General features: G+C 43.9%; 1 protein-coding gene across 2 annotated transcripts in view; it reads right to left on the bottom strand.

Moving 5' to 3' along the window:
* Window positions 1-19,483, bottom strand: part of sash1a (SAM and SH3 domain containing 1a) — a gene marked incomplete at its 5' end in the record, with an annotated part of 158,358 nt that extends 138,875 nt beyond the window's left edge. For both annotated transcript variants that reach the window (XM_084000307.1, XM_084000308.1), the window contains one exon: window positions 18,980-19,483. In XM_084000307.1, coding sequence (XP_083856433.1) covers window positions 18,980-19,483 — 504 coding nt within the window. The remainder of the gene's footprint in view (window positions 1-18,979) is intronic.
* Window positions 19,484-19,954: the final 471 nt, after the last annotated feature.

Genomic DNA, 19,954 nt, shown 5'->3' with positions numbered 1-19,954 from the left:
ACAGATCCTATCCCTTGATGCCTGTAACTTGAAAAATGCAGCTCATACCGAAGACTCTTCCCTCTTGTGTGTTGGTGATACACAGACAGGTGAAGTCAGACAAGCGTGCAGGCTGCCCCGGCCTCTCGATCTCTGAGAGAGTCACCCCCCTCCCTCCGGTGTGGACACTGTGTACAGGTGCTCCACGCATGTATTTGCATTAATGTGCAGGAAGCAAGACGCTATAGAAAATCAATACTGAGATGTGCAATGCTAAACAACAAGAATGGTAGCTGTAATTCCTCAAGAGACACTGCACCCTGCTGTTTTACAAACAGGGAACGTTACCTCCACATGCACCGGCACAATTTCCGATTCATCACGGTGCAAGTAAACAGAATTAGACCAGGAACTAGAAAGACATTCTAGTTTGTTGGATTTTACTGTGACCGATATCAAACAGAGAAAACCTGCCACAGTGTGACAGGGACGTGCCGTGCAGTGTCGTCTTGTTTACAGTGACGTCCAGCTGCAACAGAGAGATTCCTCTAAGTCCAAATCAGATTAGTGTTGTCATTTTGTTTCGGAAGGTGGAAAGCCCACAGGGAGGATGATGCTGAACCTGAGCAAAGCAAAACCGCTGCTGGGAGTTAAGCCTCCCCAATTACATGAATCTGACAATCCAAAGACTTCAACATATCGTTGTATCTGTGGTTTCTCTAAGTCTGGGGGCCGTTCCTTTCAGCATAGTTCACTCTGGGGCTTATCGCACATGAGGCACACGGAGTCTGGGAAACAGAGCGTAATCATGCCAACGGAGGACAAAGAGAAGACATGTGAAACTGCCACTGCTTTCTCTCTATTTTGCAGTGCTTCCCAACCACGAGGAAGCAAGTTGATCTTGAGCTTCATTTGCCTCGACAAGTGCAGACACCGTCTGCCTATCAAGGAGCCCGGTCCCACTTATCCATTAAGGAGGAAACACAAAATAATGTACAATTAACACTTGGGCTTCGGCACAACATGCAAACAGTCTAGACAATGAAAGCGCAATGAAGACCAATATTTAGCAACAGACAAAGAATTGTGATTTATAGTGTCATGTGAAAGACACATCTGCAGCCACTCCAATGACAATTGTTGCCATGGTAAAGCTGCGGCACTTGAATCGTGGATTTCAGTTTCTCCTTTCCCCTTCTTCTGCTGATAGGACCCTGCAAAGCCTCATCACATTTCTGCCAACTCTCCGAAAGACTGATTTCCTCTGATTTCTTTGGTAAGTTTTGCTCAAAAAAGACAATTTAGTGATGAGAGTTGATGAGTCTATACAGGCTGGATCATTTCTAAAAGAGTATACTGTGGAATTCAGAGTAAACAAAATAAAAAAAGCAGCCATTTTTGGTCTACTCTAAACTATTTTCTCATGTTTGCTAAAGATAAGGAGCGTATCTGCTTATGACTACATATACATGCATGTAAATGTGGTCAATCCAGGTCGATTGAATTGTTTGAATGAAATTTGCAGTAATAGTTACAGTAGTTAGTAATCCAGCTTGTTTAAGTACTTGTGTACTGTGGTCTTCAATTTGCCAGTCAGGAGTGAGGGAGAAGACTAGATATCTGTTCTTTGTGTTTTTAAAGAAAGAAAAAGACAGAGCTTTCTCATGGTCGCGTAACAGTAGAATTAGACAGTAGAATTAGTCATTTCCACATTCTTTGCAATTGCCAGACAAACTCCTGTTGTCAGTGTCAGCAGTCTGAAGAACCCCACACAAACTGAGCATTCATACAAAAAAATGTGCTGGGATCAGCCAAAGCTCCTTAAAACAAACATCACAGTAAAGTGAAACTCTGTAACTGAGCTACTTCAGGTCAGCTGGAAAGTGGCCACTTCACAAGCCGATCAGCCCATTACACCGCCGAGTCCAGACCCCCGCAGCAGCAGCATATGAAAAAGTGTGCTCCACATTTGTTTACAAAACAGTGCCAGACGTGAGTAGAGGGTGTCAGGATTGTGAATGGGTTCACGATTGGGGTCACAAGTGGATTTAAGCAGCGCTATGTAAATGACCTTTCCTATAGGATTTCAATGAGCACTAATCTGCCTGTATGACCTAGTCTCATCTCTCTCTCTTCCCCCCCTATTAACAAAGAGCCTCTGTCAGCAAGTTCTTCTCTGCTGAAAGAAAGAGGGGAGAGCAGACATAGCAGACACACACACACCACACACAAACAATAGATGAGGGTGCTTTGCCAGAAAACAGATAAATAAATAAGCCTAGTTTTTTTTCTGCTACTTCTCAGCTGTACTGAATTTATAATGAGGCAACTCTTTCAAAGTAAATAAACAGATATTAAACAGAGAAACAAAAAGCGCAGACTTGTATAATTGAGTCAAATGGTGCCCCAACAGCAACAGCAACATCTCTGGAGATGAGACTAAACTAAACTAAACTGGGTTTAAAACATTGTGTTAAACCCATTGTGTTCTCATGTAAAGAGGAGATTAAAAAAAAAAAGACTGGGAGGAGTGGAACCCACCCACAACACTGACGCCATGTGAGTCTCATGCACTGGTTTTGCTGGTGGACTCGCCCTGACTCAAGCTCGAAGAAAAACAGAGGAATGCTGCTCCAAAAGGTCATGTCTGAACGCTGAAAGGTGCTGAAAACATAAAATGTAGTTGCTTACCTTTAGGTGTGAAAGTCATTCCCATCACAGGATGCACCCAAAAGAAAAAGAAGAAAAGAACATTAGTAAGTTGTGTCATTACACACAAGTAACAATGCGTAAAATGTGTTCATATGGCATGGAAATAAGACTTAATTTTGGTCTTGATGTTGTTTTTATACCAGACATAAACCTGTCTTGAATATTTAGCCTTATACCACTGCTCATTTGGAATCACAGATCTTAGCAATGTGTTTGCAATATGTGCATGATACGTGCTTTGAGCTTCCTTGACGTCAGTGCCCAACTCTCAGTTGCATACGAATAGTGAAATCACACGTTCACAGGAATCCCCCCAACATCCCCAAACAGAAACGCAATATGAAAACCGTTCCCTCTTCACTCCCACTGTATTCCCCTCGCTCTGGCCGAGCAGCGTAATAATGATAACTTCCTGTATGTGTGGAAATGAGGAGCTCGGCATGCTCCGGGCCCCGAGCTGCTCTCCTCACCCACCACAAGCCACACTTCCCGTCGTGCTGCGGCCTTCTTTCACCTCTGTGGAGAGACCGAATGAACGATTCCACTCCACCTCTGACCTTCAGTAGGGGTGGATACGTGACATGCACTTAGGAGCAAATTAGCAGCTGAGAGCCTGCGGGCCATGTCGGGGTTTGGCTGAGTCAGGATATTCCTACAGCATGCCTGAGGATTGAATGACCAAGGGTCTTCATCTATAGTAAAGCATTCCTCTAAGGGCTTGGTATTTAACAGAAAAGCATTTGAGGGCAGGGGGCTTATAGAATAGGCTACCGCTTATGCTACCACACACACTCAATCATTCGCTCGCTCTTTCAATCCATAGTGACCTACTTCTTAACTTTGGCTTGCACTCTGGGTTTCCAGTCCTGAGGTGTGACATGCAAGATGGAGAGCAAATGAGGCAGTTGGGAAAATTAGAGCACTGTGCCCAAGTCACCCACTGGCTGTCAATACGACGCCCAGAAAGCCCTAACCGAGTTCAACAAGACCTTGAACTCCGTCATTATGATTTCTGCAGCGGGGCATGTCACTGATGCCTGTCATTGGTTGTATTGTCCACGGGATCACAGGAGAGCAAGCCACCAAAAAAAAAAAAAAAACCTCAGCAGTGTGCCTACATGTTGCCGTGGTAACCTATTATGGCCAGAAAAGGGGAAAAGAAAAAAAAACACTCTTCTATGGCTTGGAAAAGAGGAAGGATGCCAGACTTGACATCCCATAATGAGCTGGCTGTGAATGGGGTTCAGTAGGGGGCTTCACTCGGGGCTGCAGGGACTGTCAACATAAATGCACGCGCTTCACGCTCCCTTTCAGAAGAGGAGACTATCCAATAGAGAGGTTGTCACAGGGGACGGCCAAATATGAAGAGGATCATCAGCATCAAAATATTGTACTGGTGTAACAGTGCAGGTTAAGTGTAGTGTGGTTAAGATGTTTGATAAGGGCTGAGGGACGGGCTCCTATCCCAGAAGCCCTTATCCCTCCCTCCCTCCCACACACAAACACACCCAAGCTCAGGTCAGGGCCTGAATGAAAAAAGCTTCGTCACACTTCTTGCTTGTGTTTTACATCCCAGGGCTGTTTCCATCTCTTGGGGGGGCTTCTGCTGACTCGACAGGAAGCGTCCTTGGCAAGAGTCCACATGGCCTTAATCAACCACTGGCCTACAGAGGCAAGGAGAGGTTGAGATGCTGAGCATGACCAGTCTTTTAACACTGAGGGGGGATAGAGGAAAAAGAGAATCCTGCACAGTGCTGCCGAGGAGAGTCCGTTTACTCGGTACGCTACATTTTTGGTCAGGCAAACCTTCATCAAATGTTGTTTTCCTCTGTTGAAATGATAGGCCCTCACCACTTAGGGAACTGGCAGGGACGAGCAAATGAGACACTAATGTCATCTCATTTTCTATTCATCTCTCAATTCGGTCTGCAATACACCGGCAAACACCCGGAGAGAAAACGCGCATCGTGCCACACTCGTCTCATCAGACTCTTCATGACAACTCCTCAGCCTTGTAGACATTGAGTAGATTATGTACGATGAATTCAGGGACCCCCGTGGTCTAGTGGGATACTAACTGCTAGTGAGATGCATGTCTGCTTTCTCACGCAGCAGTCGCAGTGATGTGCATCCAGTCTGAAGGCCCGTTTCACAGCAGGCATGACACGGAAGTGATGAGACAGCCATTACAAAGCAGCTAGAACAAAAACGTGGCCGCTTCCTCTTTGGGGAGGAGAACACAAAGCAGCATGGGATTCATGAGGGAGAGACTGGTGCTTTTGTAAACTTCAACACTGGTTGAATTTTTTGATCAACACAGGGATACGTGTTCATTTTGGCCGTTACTTTTCTGAACATAGTGATCCAACTAGTAGGCTACCTTTTTTATGAGATCCTGTTCCAAACAGCAGGTGAAAGACTTCAAACAGTGATTTGTTTGAAAAGAGAAGTGGAGGAAGTCTTAAATTATTGAATGAAATCATTATTTGATCTCGGCTCGTCACAATACCAGAATTTAAGTAGTCGATACCAATACCTGTGAATTTCCACAGTTCTCGAAACTAATTCATCCATGTACTTCTTTTCAAAACAGTTTCACATCAAACTTTCTTCTATTCAAGCTCCACTGTGCTTCAACGACTTCTCAAACTGCACTGAATTTAGAGTGCACGCAGCAACATGAAGTTAAGAACAGTATTAAAATGGTACATATGGCTCAACACAAACAGAAAGCAATGACGCGAAAATGTTAGACTGTTTCATTTCTCAGCTTGTACAGTTCGCATTCACACATGTTTGTTTTCACCCTGGTCCAAGAGTCAGATAACTAGCACAGCATCACATTTCCATGAAGGCATACGTCATGTTTACATGAACTCAAACTGGTGTGGCAGGACAGGCAGTCTGGCCGGTCACGTTCACATAACAAATGGACCGCCCCAGAGTTCGACTGTAGACTGTCGACTCAAGACCCCCCCCCCCTTCAGACTCAGGTGAGTATACTGCCCACTGAGGACAAAGTTGTATATTCGATCCTCACGGTACTGGAAAAAAAAGAGCAGGTATCGTGTTTTATCGACTTGGTACTGAAGTACATGTATCGGTTCTCATGCCCCAATTTGATCCCAGTGTTTGCAGATGTGAGGTCATAAGACACTGTGAGCCACCAAGTCAGAGAACTAATCTGTAACCATTAGCTGTAGTAAATGTGCATCTATATGATGATTTATGTATATTCTATGCTCATGCATTGTGCTGTCTGAGTGGCTGCAGTCGCCTGCGTTCCGAACTTCCGACCATGGCACTAACAAGCTACTTAAACTGTGGCAGAGTGCTACCGTTTCCTCTTCCATCTTAAGTTTTATAGCATATTGGGTGGATGAATATGCCCATTCCTGTGGCACCATTTACCTGAAAGGGAAACTGTATTATTGTCAGCCTAATGCATTGTGTTGCATTAGACAGCTCTTTTCAAAATGCTTTACCGAGCAGCTGACAGTATAAAAAAAGTTGTTTGTCCTGCAAAATGTTGTGCCATAACAGGACTGGGCTCTGTGTACACAATCATTTTTCAGCTTGCAGAAGTGAACATATGCATGTAATGTGGGGTTGGATATTTGGGTATACGTCTTGCTTCTGCAGACACAATTTACTGGTTCTACAGACTGTGGTTAACATGAGCAGCAGCAGCTACTACGGCTTCAGAAAAACAAAAGGGCTTAGAAAAAAAAGTCCTGATGAAACTTTAATCGAGTTAAAGCCGTTAGGATACACATCCTGCAAGCCACAACTTTAAAAAAAAAAAACCTACAGCTACTATTACAGAGAGTGAAGGAGTATGGGAAATCCTCTAAATCTGTTCCCTCCGTCTGTATAAACAGCATCACTTGTGCGACTGAAATAAACAGTCTCATCTGAGTCTCAGCCTCCGAGGACATAATGCTATTTATAACAAAAGCCTCCACAGCCTCTTCTCAAGTGAAGAGGGTTCATCATCAATATCCTGATTAGGATTACAGGAGAAGCTTCGTGCTAATCAACAATGAGAACACTTAGAGCTTCATCTACTCTGTTGTGATTTTGCAGGGTAATGATCGCGGAAACGGCGAGGGGCTTTGATTTCTAGACAAACATATTTAAGAAATAAGATGGTGCGTCTGCCCTACATTTATCTGCTGAAGAGGAGGGACGAGACTCCTTTGTTCTGTAAAAATATACAGCTAATGGTGGGACAAGAGAGGAAATGATGGTGTGTGTGTGTGCCAGCGTATTGTACTCAAAGAGGAATATAAAACAGACAAGAGCAACACAGTAACAACATATTTACAGACATGTCTTCCTTTCCTCTTCACTATATCATTTCCACACAAAGCCTAGACAAGAACCTCCATTCTGAGTAGACTGTACAATATGAATGGCCACTTTACATAACAATTGATATAAGCCTGTGCTGTGGGGATTCCTGCATGACAATGGAGACCGTCTCTCCACACATAATCACTACCCTCAACTTCCCCTGCTGCATTGTCGTCTACTTCCCCAACAAACTTCTGTATGGATGCCACTGGACTCAGTAAAGACCTGGTGTCATCTTCAGGGTAACATTGGCAACGTAATCCAGTGACTGGTTCCACTTTGGTTTCCTGAGAATGAGAGGTCTCCAGCTGCTGCGCATTTCTCTGCATCTGCTGCAGTTTGAGGAACTTGGCTTTGACCTTAAGTCTGGGTGAGGTGGAGGCACTGCTTGCTTTGGGGATGGATGTATGGGGGGGGGCGGGGGGAGTCGAGGAAGGGGGTATGTGGGGTTACTAGCACTCAACTGCTCCATAAATGGGAGTGGACAGGGATCAGAGCAGCAGGGGCTGCTGGGAGAAGAAGCCTGGTCCTGCAGCCCATTGTTCTGGACTGACAGTGTATTCTGATCTGAGGGGAGAGAAAAAAATACTCTACGGGCCAGGGAAAAGGCTAAGTGACCATAACAAAGACTCATTACAATACGGTCAGCCTGAGAGACGCTCACTGCCAAGCGCTCCCATGATGCCGTCCTGCATTGCACTATATGAACTCACCAAACTATGACCATTCAGTACTGTCATGCACTGTAGCATGGCAGCTGATGCCAAATTGCACTATGGACTATGGATTGTTTTTATGTGCAGTGTGTGGATGAGATGACTGCTTGTTATTATGTATATGCATTGTGTTTATGCACCATTAGGAGTAGCATCTCCAATTTCGTTGTATCTGATACAGTGAAAATAAAGCTTCTATTCTATTCTATACTTAGTGGTCACAGTCGCTGTCATGTGCAGATTTTGAATGAGGAGGATAGAGGCCAAACAAGAGCTGAGAATCCACCTAAACTGTGCCTTCAATGACACACTACAGTTTACCCTCCCTCGACAGAGAGGCTCTTCACTCTGTCTTGTAACCTCAGCGGTAATCCTTACATGGTTTATGAACTGACTCATGATCTAATGGTTCTTATATTAATTATTCAAATTTCAAAAGCTTTGGAGCATGCATAATGAGAATAATTGCTTCACACACAAGGCTGCAAACACAACCTTGTACATGTCGACAAAAACAGGTTATTATAAATATATCCCGAGCCTCAAAAGAGGGAAGATTATTAATGACTTTAGTGACAGTCTGGAGATTCGCATCACATATTCAGTCAGTCAATCCAGCGCCGTCACTCTGCATCCTCCAGCTTTTCTGTCCGTCTCAAACCGGTTGTTTGTCTACCTGTCCGACCGACTGTCTGTCTTTATCTCTCTCAGTCTGTTGGCTTGACAGGTCTGACGGTCTAGCCATTTGTTTTTCAGCCTGTCTTCCCTGTCTGGGAGTGAGTGAGAATGAGGTGAAGCTTGGTGAGGATGTTTGGTGGAGCGGAGAAAATTCCTGATGCATGACCCTTCTGCTCCGGCTTGGACGGGCGAGCTGTCAGTCGGCCAGTTCATTGTTTGGCTTGTGTGTGTGACATCAGCTCAGTGCTGCATGGATTCATAGTGCAGAGGTGATTTACCGGATTAACGACACTTCCCCTGCCACCAAAGGCCGTGGCCGCTGCATGTTAGGGGCAGATTATCAGTTTGCTCTTAGCATGTAAGGGACTCTGACAAATATTCAAAAGGAAAATGCTGGGCCACGGCATGTGGAGTCATTCTGAACTACTGCCTCTGGTTCAGCTCTCCCTCTTGTTTGTCCATAATTTTAACATGATATTAACGACAATAGTCAAACGCTCTTAATTAGATTCTATCGTAATATTTCTTTAAAGCCCCCCCATGTCGAAATAAATATGGATTTTACCCTAATCCTCTTTAAACAAGACTGAGTATCAGAAATATGTCACTTGACTAGTTACATAAACTGGCGCCTCTCAGCAAAAGTCACACCAGACCAGTTGCAATGAGGACAAGCATTCAGATGGTCGTGTTTACCAATGAGACAAAATTTAATTAAGGCAAGCTTTCTGATGACTTTGTTCACGCATTCTCCTCAAGCCAAGACTCTACTTGACGGAGTAACATGAACCAAGAGACTAAACTGAGGTTGGAATGATTCGAGATTGTTGGACGATGGCGCCAAACCTTGAAGGCAAACCAAATCCCCCAAAAAAAGTGGGACCAGAGCAAACACTATGCATTTCCAAATTTGTCTGGAAGACTCTCTTTAGAAAGAATTCTCAGGGGCTATTAAAGTAAACAGGGGTTGGTTTGGCACAGCAGTGGTCGAAAGATCTGCTGACATGAAAATTGTGGTTTTGCAGTTCACCCACAGCAGATGAAGCTACACCAAGAGTGCACATCTCAGATATTACCAAAGCGCAACCTTGGAATGGCTACATGAGCATCCGCAAAATACAAAATTAACCTTAAAAATGCACGACTATACCCAAAGGGGCAGCACAGTGAACAAAACACTTGCAGGATAATGTTTATCATCAGGTACACATGAGTTGTATTGTATTTGCTCCTAGTGGGTTATTTTGCGGCTTCAGCACTGAGGTGAAGGCCCAACACAATAGCTAGCTTGCTCGCACAAACTGAAGGTTTATACAGCACAAATCATTGTTTCTCTGTGTATTTTAGGTGAGCTCAGAATGGGCCAATTGAAAAATGTGTTAACCCAAACTAAAACAAACTTAACCACACTTCTCCCTGCAGAAGTCACAGGACTTTAAATGGTGTGGGATTCAGATTTTTTAGCCCAACTCTGGGTTTTTAAAGAGGCCATACCAGTCACACTGCAGTGACTGTTCATCCCTGCATGATGCCGCGGAGCAAACGATTAACATTTAATGAACAGAACAATTAACTCCAACATGAGCGGAGGTCAAAAAGAAGCAATTAAAGTGATGAACTCTAGCCCTCCATACTGAGTATGTCTAGAGTGATCCACTAATGATGAGCATGAGAAGCTGACAGCAGCCCACTTGGACAGAAATACTAGAGGAAGCTCAAACTTCTAACACAAAAAACCCAGTGAAGAACATAAACTCCATGTAAATTTCTTTTTTACTCTTTTAATTCATTTCATTCTTTCTTACGCTCTATATTATTTGTCTTCTGTTGCTATGTAAATGCTCTAGCACTGTGATCCAAAATGAAACTGCAACTCGCAGATATAAATATACACAAGCTATTATGTTAGCTCAACTCTCACTTGTCTGTATACACTGGAGTGAATGCTTTTTCAGTTTACACTGAGCACATGCTCCTAACACTCAATTAGTATTGCTTCAGGAGATTAAAATCCTTTACTACTTATGCTTGTAGGAAGATATACGCACAGAACACACACATGCAACTTCCCCACAGAGATTAACATCTGTGTTGGAATGTGTTGGAGCTCTTAAATGTTTTGTAAATGCCTGATGTATTAAAGGCGGCAAACCGCACAAGACAAAAGTATCCCTACAAAATGCCAGCAGGACGATGTGCAACACACTGTTCTTGTGCAAGTGCATTTGTGTGGGCGTGTTTGAGGAATGTGGTAACTGCCAGGTAATAAGGGTTCAGATTCAGGTATGTAGAGCCGCAGGGAGGCCAGAGCAAGAGACAGACAGACAGACACTCGGTGGGTTTAGTATGGCTTAATCCCCTGCCAGGCACAGCCACTACAAAAGCACTCAGGTAGGGACATATCGACACTGGTGTGGTCTCCATGATCAAAGCTTTCAGCGCAGCCCTGCCCTCATGCCTTGGAAATGGACCAATTAGGGATGAGGGGGGGTTGAGAGTTGGTTGTGCTGCGTTCCATATACACCTAGCTGGCAGAGGCTTCAGACAAGGTAATTATACACACTCTGCCTCTGTCTCTCTGACACTCATACTCACTGCTATCATGCCTCACTCATCTCTCTACACCCTCACATTATATCCCTTAAACACAGTTCAAGATAATATGGGCCGACAGGAGCCAAACTGTAGCTACATGCAGGACAATTAACTCTGTTGTAGGCAGCAGCGCTTGAAGTCTCCCAAAAACTGCTCAGTGCCTAAAGGAATCGTGTGCTAAGTTGCAACTGGTCTCCTCCCTCATCATACTGATTTATGGAGCTTGTCTGAGCTCCATGCTTTGCAGGGAACACCGTCATTGTTCATTTTCAAAAGCATCTTCATAGGAAAGAGGATTTTTTCATCCAGTTGGGGCAGAATGTGGAAGCAGGGCTTTGAGAAAAATGACTAGAATGTGCTTAGTCACATTTTTTTTTTTTTTGAGGAGCAGAGTTCGGCTCGTGAGAAGGAGCTTACAAGTGTTGCGTAGTTATTCTTTTACACTTCTCATTCACATATTCAAGACAAAACCACTTTTGCACTAAGTTGGTCTCAGCTTCTCAAAAGTAAGGATTTTCTGCTTTTTTTTAAAAATCGTTTCTGTAAGGCAACCTTGAGTGCTATGAAAGGTGCCTCTAAATAAAATGTATTATTATATTAATACTCATTGCTTTAGGACTGCTGATAGGACATATTAACAAGCAATTAATATCATACCTTAGGTCAAAAATAACAGATCAATTATGAAAATTAGCATCATTTGAGAGAGCGATACATTTTGTATGACCTCCTAGAATTAATAAATTCTTCTTTTTCAGGACTGAGTGTACTCTTTCTGAACAATGAATTATAGTTTGCAGAAATGAAAACGATTGAGAGATCTGCTAAACCAGATAGTGTGAGAAATATTTGAACTCCATGGAGCACATGTACTTCTAACAGAATTATAATAATCCCAACTCCACTCAAATCAGCAAACACTGCAAGTGTTAGATTACGGAGAAAACACATGGTTTTGATGTTTAAATAGCATTACGACTGTTTCCATGGCAACTTTTAACAAGGCCCCTTCAGTGTGTTTGTATGCGCGTGTATGTGTTTGTGTGCATGCACGAGACCTCCCGGCTTGTAGATGTGTGGGAGTCAAAAGTAATTAGCTCTCTTGAACTATAGGTCACACATGGCCACCTAGGGCAACGCAGCACAACCAATCCATGAGATGAGTGACAGCTTGCATACAGCGCCTGTACAGTATATGCAGCCATATATGGAGGTATATTTCTGACTGTTTCTTTTAATGATCCCCTCCGGAGTAATCACTGCGAATGTAGTAATAAATGTGTGCAAGACAGAGATGTAGAGAGGGAGAAAAAAAAACATGGGTAGATGTGTTGATTTGCAAGTGAGTTTGCAATCTGGATCCTGACACAGACAGATGCTCAGGCCTGCTCTCTTGTCATTCTCCATCCTGTTGGGGCACTTGATATCTTCATTTTCCTCCCATCTCCACTGCTCAAAGAGGACCACAGGGTCATTTATTGTGCATATGTACTGTGACTATGATGGGATTTCACTTAGGTGTCTAAACACTGTTCCCAGATAGAGCAAGCTCCAGTTTTGTGTGTTTTTGCATCAGCTGCTGCCATGTGAGAGGTGGTGAGGAAATGTGTAAAAACCAAACATGTTTACAGTACAGCTGCATCTGAGCATCTAGTTTCTGTTTGCTGTTGCTGACAAGGAATCTGCCTTCTGTGCACTGAACCATTAAACATAGCCTTAAACATAGCCTTGAGTTTAAAGGCTTAAATTCATAAATATAAAAAAGGATTTTACACAACTCATGTCATCTATAAAATAAAAATAAAATCCTTCTCATGGGTTCACCATGACACAAATAAAAATGCATTCATCCTGCACGACACCAACCGTTTTCTTAAAAACACAAACTGAATATTGACAGATTACAGAATATAAGGGATGTAGGCCACTGCAGGCTACACACCAACAACACAGCAATTTATTGGCTAACATTAGAGAACAGATGTGTTAGTATTGATAACACAGCCTATATGCTACTATATGGTCATGCAGACAGGCTGTCTGGAAGCTGCTAAAACCTTGGACCAGAATAGCTCTGATAATGTATCTGTCATGAATGTGTGTCATCAAGACCTGTTCCCCAGCACACTGTGGAAAATGTAATGGGGCTGCACCTCCTTGGTCAGCTTTATTTAAAGCTGTTGCCATGGCTGCATAACTTTAGGTGACATACATATACAGTAACTCACATATGTTATTTAAATACAATATATCTACAAAGGCTAGAGGAAGTGACATTTATGCTGCGACAAGCATAAATTCAATTTTTCAGCATGAACTAAATGTCTAAATGTTGAGATTATCACGGCTTGACAAGTCCAGATAATGAATGGAGAGTAAACTCACTGGAGTTTGGTTGAATTGTAAATTTGAGCTCTGTGAAATGTCATCTTCCTAACAAAGTTCACATGTCCAGGGAATAAAAGAAAGCTGAAAAGCCAGTTGATCATGTGAGAAACAGCACAGTAGGAGCGAGCCCCTCTCACTCCTTCCTGCTGAAATGAGAAGGCCAGCTGCAAATGCAACGTAAATACTGCTTTCCCACATTTGCACATTCTCCCAGGAGATTGGTGGTCAAGTCTTTCTGACGGAACGGCCGACAAAGTCACTGACTCACTGTGCAAAAAGTGGAAAACCATCCAGTGGATGGATATCTCTTTGCAGTGATAGCGCTTGAGGTAATGCATAATGTGGCTCCTCTGTGGCAGTTATTGTTTTTGGACCAACTCCGAGCAAAGATTTGCAAACTGTCTCATGAACTAATGCACCTCAGCATTTTCACCAGATGGGAAAGTGATGCACTTGAGACAATAACCAGTGTAGGCTATGTGAGGTCAGTCAGACATCGCAAGAACCAGCACCCACCGAGAACCATTAGGGTGAGTAGTCCATTTCATTGTCTGGGGTGAGATCACCATCAAAGCTTTGTGATTTAGTCCAGCAGGTCAAAAGCTTTGTGGGTCAAAGGTCACTGTGATAGCCATCAGTCCTTAAAAACCCCAGCTGCTCTCCAAAGAACTCAACAGCAGTAGTTTATGCTTAACAAAGATGAGTTAAAAAGGGTCATTAAAAACAGGTTGTTTACAAAAAAAAGAGCCATTGAGTGTACTCGTGACTTTTTCCAGATGATGGGAATGTGATCTATCCCATTTTAGTGCTCCATACAACCCTGCTTTTTAAAAAGCTAAACAGCAGCTCACTTTGCTAATTGACTTTCTCCGTCCTCTCAGGACAATAGAGCTGGTCCTTGACTTCTTTATGACTTCCCCTTTATGAGTCCTTGGTTGATTATGCCTTTAAGGGGGCCCTTAATAAACACTGAGCAAACAGAGCTTTCAGCAGAATGCATGGAAAACTCCAAGGCTGTTGAGGAAGGCTCCCTCTGGCAAAATGCCAGCCCTATAGCATAGGACAACACAAGAGGATAGTCACCAAAAAAAAAATCCATCGACTAAATGAAAAGCTCATGAAAAGTGTTCACTGCAGGGTTCCGCTATAGCAAAGAAAAAGCTCTTTGTTTAGGAAAAACAGCCATGCAATAAGCTGAAATAATGGCTTTCAGTGAATGTATTTTTCATTTTGCCGCAATAAAACCCAAAATCACAATATCGAGCAATGGAAAACAAGAAATGCATAAAACGGCAGCTTGACTGGAAACCTTTGCCACTGTGTTATTGTACCTGAGCTTCAATGCACTCGGCAGTTGGCCAGTAAATGTATAGATTTTGGCAGACACTGCCGTGAAAAGAGGAGATTTGATGATTTCGGTTCCAACACAGACTTTTCTTTGTATCGGGGAAGTTTTAAAGGTAAAAACAGATCGAGTTATTTTTCACACAGTGTTTTGGCAGTTGTCCAGTCGAGCCCGAGGGCCTTCAACCACCAACCACCGCATGGACGGACACAGGGTCATCTTAAACAAAAACCTAATTTCCTGCCAGGCCAAAGTGCTGGGATATTAATCAAGATAAGAGGAGTGAAAGAGGAAGTGGGATGAGCATTTGGCATGTGAGGTGGTGAACTTCCTCCTTTTAGCTGGAGGAAGCCAATAACAGACTGTCATTCCGCTCACCTTCCTGACAGACTCCACACTTCTGGATGTCCACTGCATTGCTGACATTCTTTAGGCCGGTTAAGCCTCAGGGCTCTCATGATTCCCACCCTCTGCATTTGATCAGCTGTTCTCTGGAGGTCAGACAAAGGACTTCTAACTTTCCTCCACCACCTGACAGTGCGTGCTCTCTGCCTACACACCCAGCGAGCCTTTTCCCCGACCATCGGAAACAACGTGCCCGTCTATTCAAACCCCCTTTTTTCTCCTTGCATGACACCCTGGTTTTTATCGCTCACCCATCTGCACAATGCTGGACACTTGCCTCCACAGCCCTTTTCAATGGACGGAAATTGGGAATGCAAAACAGAGCAGTAGTGAAAGGACATGAGGCTCCATCAGCTTCCATACAAACAATGGAGAATCTCCCAGTGTTTAGATTCGACTTCCTCTCGACACACAGCGCTAACAATGAGGCTCTATTATGACTGATTCTGTCTGCTGTTTCCAGCTCTGGATGAGACTAGGATGAGATCACATCTTCACGCAATTCAGAACTGAGCAGAATTAAAGAGCTACTCAAAGTAAAGAACTGATATTTCTCTGATGTGATTAAAAAAAATGTTTAAAATCCCAAGAGATGACTGCGGTGGAAGAAGTAATGTGAAACAGCAGGGAAAATAGAAGTGGATATAAAAATAGAGTAAACATTGTGCTGGCTCTCTCTGCTTTTTTGACAACTACAAAACCCTTCAATTTCAGCTTCAACTTTTACTTTACTGTACCCCGGAGAAAGTTTATCTTGTAGCAGGCAGCGAAAGACACACGATCTGACTCTTTAAAGCTGCACAAATCTGAACTGACATTTCCAAATCTTAGATACTCATTTGTCACAAAAAAAGGGAATGGTTTTCAACTAGTTCTGATAATGTCATGTATAATGTTCATGATTCTGAAACAACCTGCTCCTCATTAGCCATTTACAACATAGTGCTGCTCTCTGAAATCAAAGCAGACACAGATAGTTTTTCTCAGTAATGTTTTTAATTGCATTATCATCAATTTACAACAAAGCTTCAAGCTAAAGAAAAAACAGTACGGTAACTCTGCGACTGCAATGTATTCAACAACAGGCAGACAGGAGGCTCCATCTCCTCTACTTATATTGTTCCCCAGTGAGAGATCGAGAAATGTGCAACCCCTAGCACAAGTGTTTGTTTACATCATAAGAAATAATACTCTCTTCTCAGACAAGGGGTCTCCGCGGCCTTGATAAGGATCATGGGTATTTATTACACCCAGCAGAGCCTTTTCAGTGAATTGTTTGGTAAATGGCTGTCTCACAAGACATTCAGCACAAGCTAGAGAGGATTTCTGAATCTCGGCACATGTTTTGCCTATGTCTCTGGCATAATGACAAACAATAGGGACAAAGCCAGTGGCACAAAGATGAAGGGAGGGCTGTCAGACTGTAGTCCGTGTCAATCCCTGCGTATGGAGAGCACAGAGGACGGTTTAAATGTGGAAGGAGGTCTTGGTTACGCTATACAATGAACATCCCTCGAGACCGACATTGTGTGTCCTGTAATTGCCCCGAGTCTGCCTCTCCGGTCTCAGTCTCCGCTGGGGGTGACATCTCATCTCAAGGGCGGAGAGAGGGGAGATATCTGCAGACCAATCACAGCCCTGTTTGTCAAACCTCCATCAGCTGGTCACAGCTCCCTCTCTTAACTCCTCTCACTCCTCCTGGGTAGAAAAAGCACTGGGCTGGAGCCAATTCAAAACTACAGGGTTAGACAACACACACACACAAAAAGAGAGAGAGACTGAGAGAGAGAGAGACAGCGAAAGACCTTGACCTGCTCACTCCCCCTTCAAAGCCTCAATGCCAAAGCTTTGGCTCTAAATAAACACAGCCTTCAAAGGGAAAGAGTTTAACCCTCTGGAACCAACACTTTGTTTCAGCCCTGGTTTGACAGATAATCCCTCACAAATCCCAAATCTCTGTGGGATTCACAGTCAGCCAAAGTGGCAGAAATATACAAAAAGAGCTTAAAACAACATGCAAAATTTGGAACCGGAGTGGGTATCAATTTGAAAAGCTAATTTGGAAGCAAGCAAGTACTGGATATGGTATCAGTGTTTGAATGTGAGTCGTCACTTCATGTAAACCAGATGGAACAGAAAGTGAAACTGAAGAGCCGTTATACAAAAAAAAGACGTGATACATTTATATGCAAACTATCCAACTGACACATGGGATGGTGGCCAGGATCTTATAAAATACATAAGTCACTAGTTTGATCCCTGTAGAAGAATTTAGTGGAAGACTAAATTAGAAAACCATATGTTCTCACAGCGCACCTAATGACTTCATTCGTCAGGCTCGCTCAGCCACTGAAGAGGAGCTAATCAACAGGCTCTTGACCAGTTGAATCAAGTGTGTGAGTTCCTGACGACCACAGAAAGCATTTCCTCAAGGAAACCCAGAGGCCTGGAGGATGAGAGGGTTTCTGACTCAGTAATTCCTGTGGATATATCAATCACAAATTTCAGTATAACTGAATTGGGGTGGTAAGACGTTCCAGCTTTCAAAGCATGCTCGCAAACCACCTGTACATGCTGCTATTATGGATAACGACTGGTTTTGACAGTGGTGCTGACCAGCTGACGTGCACTTAGTCTAGACTGTTATTCTTACTGAAAGCTGTGCATGAAATATCGGGTTTAGTTTTCAGCTGAAAACAAAACTGCATGTTGCTGCGGCAAAAAATACATCCGACCTGACCTCTGGCTCCTACATGCCCCGCAGACACACACGTTACCACTCAAAAGCCTCCCTGAATGTTAGCAGTTACTCAGCAGAGCCCTCTCAGCTGGTGAGGCATATGATTCAGACACTTCTGAAGAAAGGTCACTGTCAGTCCTGTGAAAACAAGAGGCCCTCTCAGTCTGGCTCCTCACAGGACTCCCGACAGCCTACCCAGCTGGGCACTCTTCATTTACTGCCCCTGCAATCGATAGCCCATTGCCCATTCATCACGGTAAAGAGCCTGGGCCTCTGTGCTCACGGGTCTCAGTTGATCCACCCACACTGAAAGCTGAGGCAAGTCAGTGGACAGGTGAGGTCAGAGTAGATTAATAATCAGAGTGTAAATCTTTTTTTTCCCCTCCCCTGCAGGAAATCACAGACGGAGTAAAAAGCTCCTCAGGATCTCTCCTCTCCGCTCTGTACTTATTGATCCGCAGCAACTTCATTCCCATCATTCACCCTGACAGCAACCACTCACACCTCTGAAAAGTACAACAGGGCTGAATAGGTTAAGGCATCAGGCTGGCATTTACCTCTGACTTTACCCTCAAAAGGTAATCGTCACCTTATCAAAAAAAAAAAAAAAGGTGGGATACTTCCAAGTAAACATAAATCACTTCATTAAATAATGAAGTAAGGTTTGGAGCCTGTTTTTGCACGCCTGCCCTTACATAAACCAGCTGACTGTGGGAAAAGCAAAATTGCATAATCATACACTCATGTGAAATCCATCCACACAGAACAACTCAAAGAGTAAGACTGGCCATAACATATGGCACAGTATACAATGTATTTATAGTTGCATTAAGTTATGCAAGATGTTCTGATGATAAAGTATGACACTAAAAACTAAAATTTGGAGATGCTTTGTGCATATTTAAGTGTATATCAGTCTAAATTACCTGTCAAGTGGAGTCTTTTTGTAGTGAGAATGATTCACATGATCCACTGTGTATAATGTACTTTGTCATGTATGACCACTGACAGGCAGGTGAGGGTGCATTTTGTGCCACCTGTCTGTCTGTCCTCATCCCATCTTACCTTATTAGAATAGGGCGGCTTGGCGAGGTTGATGCCATCTCTGATGAGTTTATCCCTGATCATGATTTTCAGCTTCAGCTTGGGATATATCACCAGCTCCCTCCTGTTACCCAGCGTCAGGTTCCTCTGCGCGCCCAGGTACCCACCGTTGCGCCCAACCCGCTCACTGGTGGGCTCGGTCCACGACTTGGAGCCCCGCAGTTTGGACTCGTACTGGTCCACCATGTGACTGGTATAAATCTCGGCTGCGGGTGGCATCGGCTCCAAGGTGAAGTAAAGTCCACTGGCCGTCTCTCTGGCTTCCTCCTTCAGCCTTCTCACCGCGTCGTGGATCCTTTGCCTGTGGTGAGGGATGTAGACGCCGATGGCATCCAGGTCGGGGTCTCCGATTTGTTTGCAGACCTCAAGATCGTCATATCCATTATCCACAAAGGGCTCGACGTACTGGGCGAGCTGGAGGGTCTTCAGCCACTCGAAGACGATGACAGGTCCGTTGCTCGTCATTTTGGCCGCTGCCAGGTCGGCTACAACTCGGGACGGAAGAAGACACTGAAGTGACGGTTACTTTCCCGTTCGGCGTTTCAAACGCATCATAAGGTTGTGACTGACAATGTGCGTTTTCTGCGGTTTGGTTACCATTCCAGCCTCACGAGCCCGCGGTGTTGTAAGACACAACAGAGCCGTAAGTGAATTAAAGGCTTAAGTCTTGACTCAGTCCGTGTGACCGCATGGAACACCTGTCAATATTTACAAATGAAGATCACTCCAGTTTCACTTGCGACAGCTTTCAAATCCCAAATGTCATTTTGACCATCAGTTTCACTCGCTGCGACTTACCACGCGCTCACTTGTGGTAATTCTCCTCTCCTCGTTCAAATATGAGCGCAATTGCCTCAAACTATTGTCATTCAAATAGCCTCTCGACTGGGTTTCTGTCTGTTACGCACGGCAGCTGCTGCGCCTTCAAGACCTTTC

Source organism: Trachurus trachurus (genome assembly GCF_905171665.1).
Source record: "Trachurus trachurus genome assembly, chromosome: 24".
NCBI lineage: Eukaryota > Metazoa > Chordata > Actinopteri > Carangiformes > Carangidae > Trachurus > Trachurus trachurus.
The sequence above is the reverse complement of the archived record's forward strand: the minus strand, read 5'-3'. Positions and strand labels throughout refer to the sequence as shown.